The sequence below is a fragment of the Cyprinodon variegatus genome, unplaced genomic scaffold (assembly GCF_000732505.1).
Source record: "Cyprinodon variegatus isolate N-32 unplaced genomic scaffold, C_variegatus-1.0 Scaffold756, whole genome shotgun sequence".
Classification (NCBI taxonomy): Eukaryota; Metazoa; Chordata; class Actinopteri; order Cyprinodontiformes; family Cyprinodontidae; genus Cyprinodon; species Cyprinodon variegatus.
The window spans coordinates 99,478-101,299 of NW_015151209.1; the positions used below are offsets into that span (position 1 = coordinate 99,478).

Sequence of the window (1,822 nt, forward strand, 5' to 3'; positions counted from 1 at the left end):
GAACGAAACACACGTGAACCGAACCGAGACAGTCGAACCGAACGGTTCGGACGGTTTTCATAAACCGTTCCATCTCTAGTAGAATCATAATATTGTGTTAGAAAAATCTGCATGCACCCAGGGAACAGCAATAGGCTGGTTTAAATACAGTTTGTCAGACTCCAGTTTGCTCTAGTTTACCACAACTTTGCGCTCTCGCTCTGAGAAGGTTGCAACTACCTGGTCCGAATCCCACTGCCTGCACTCTGGGTTCCACTCTGAGCAAGACCCTTAGCCCCCAACCGCTCCCCGGGTGCTGCACAATGGCAGCCCACTGCTCCCCAAGGGGATGGGTTAAATGCAGAGGTAAATTTCCCCAATGTGAGATCAATAAAGTTCAATTATTATTATCATTATCATGGCTGCAATGAATTTTATTTTAGGAAAATACTAAATTGCCATTTCCATCATAGATTACTTATTATTTCCACCTTATTGTTTTTTTGTCGCCTTAAGTATCCTTATTCCGCCTAAACCTGGTTACCCAGACTAGATTATTCTACACAAATATTACGATATTATCTAAGCTGCTTGTGAAATCTTAATTTAAGGATAAAGAATGATTAAAATATTAAAACTGGTCCAGCTAAACTTGGACTCTATTGTTGTACTCGAAAAGAAAAATATTTCAAGCCATAAGATGTGAAAAATACATCATATTGTTAAATATTAATTATCTGCTATAACAGCATTGTTTGATCAGATATAAAAATTGGCCCAAATATTGAATATTGCCCACTGAGCAGCCCAATGTAAGTTCAATAAAATGTTTTAAAAAAATGTTTTTTTTTTTATAATCCAGGATTCCTTGTGGAACGCCACATTTCTATGCATTCACTTTAAAAGTGTTGCTTAACTTTATTTGAGTTTTAAGGAAAAATGATTGTCTGGATGCACTACAGACAAAAAAGAAGTTAAAACGTTTTGCTGTACTTACATCTCCTGTTTGCCTGAACGTCCACAGGGGATCTTTCCCTTCTTATGCAGGAAGTAGAGAACACTTCCCAGGATGGCGAGCAGCAGCAAACACAGAATGATCACCACTATGATCACCCCACTGCCTTCCACTGCACAGACAGAGGCAGACATCAGCGGTTAGAGGGACAAAGACTGAACTTCATGGATTTTATTTGCCTCAATAAGCAGAATCAGATCATTTATTATGTTTTTACTCATTTTTACACAACATGCTTTAACAGGCCAAGTGTGCAAACTGCAATCAAACTTTCGGAAAGAAACGGCACATTAAGATTTGTTTAGAATATATTACATGTTACAGCTCCAACTAAAAATATTGGCATATTGTGATAAAGTTAATTATTTCCCATAATGTAACGATAAAAATTGAACATTCATATATTTAAGATTCATTTAAGATTCAAAAAGGAGTCAGACAAGGTAGCATTTTGTCCCCTATACTGTTTAATTTCTATATGAATGACCTCTCTAAGCAGCTAAACTTGTGTAGAACTGGCTGCATGGTTGGAGATACAGTTATAAATCATTTAATGTATGCTGATGACCTAATTATTTTTAGTCCAAGTTCAGCTGGTCTTCAGAAGCTGCTTAATGTCTGTTCAGCATATGGTGAGCTTCATGACGTCAAATTCAATCCTTCTAAAAGTATCATTTTGATCTGTCGCACTAAAGAGGACCAAAACATAATATTTCCCAATTTTAAACTATCTGGTATTTTATTGACAGTGTTGGGCACGTTACTTTGAAAAAGTAATTAGTTATAGTTACTAGTTACTTCTCCCAAAAAGTAACGGAGTTACCAACT

The 1,822-nt window shown here is 36.6% G+C and overlaps 1 protein-coding gene across 1 annotated transcript in view; it reads right to left on the reverse strand.

Annotated features, from left to right (window-relative positions):
- Positions 1-1,822, reverse strand: part of LOC107098207 (cell surface glycoprotein MUC18-like) — a 118,681-nt gene that overhangs the window by 6,671 nt on the left and 110,188 nt on the right. The window contains exon 11 of the mRNA XM_015395730.1: positions 977-1,106. Coding sequence (XP_015251216.1) covers positions 977-1,106 — 130 coding nt within the window. The remainder of the gene's footprint in view (positions 1-976; positions 1,107-1,822) is intronic.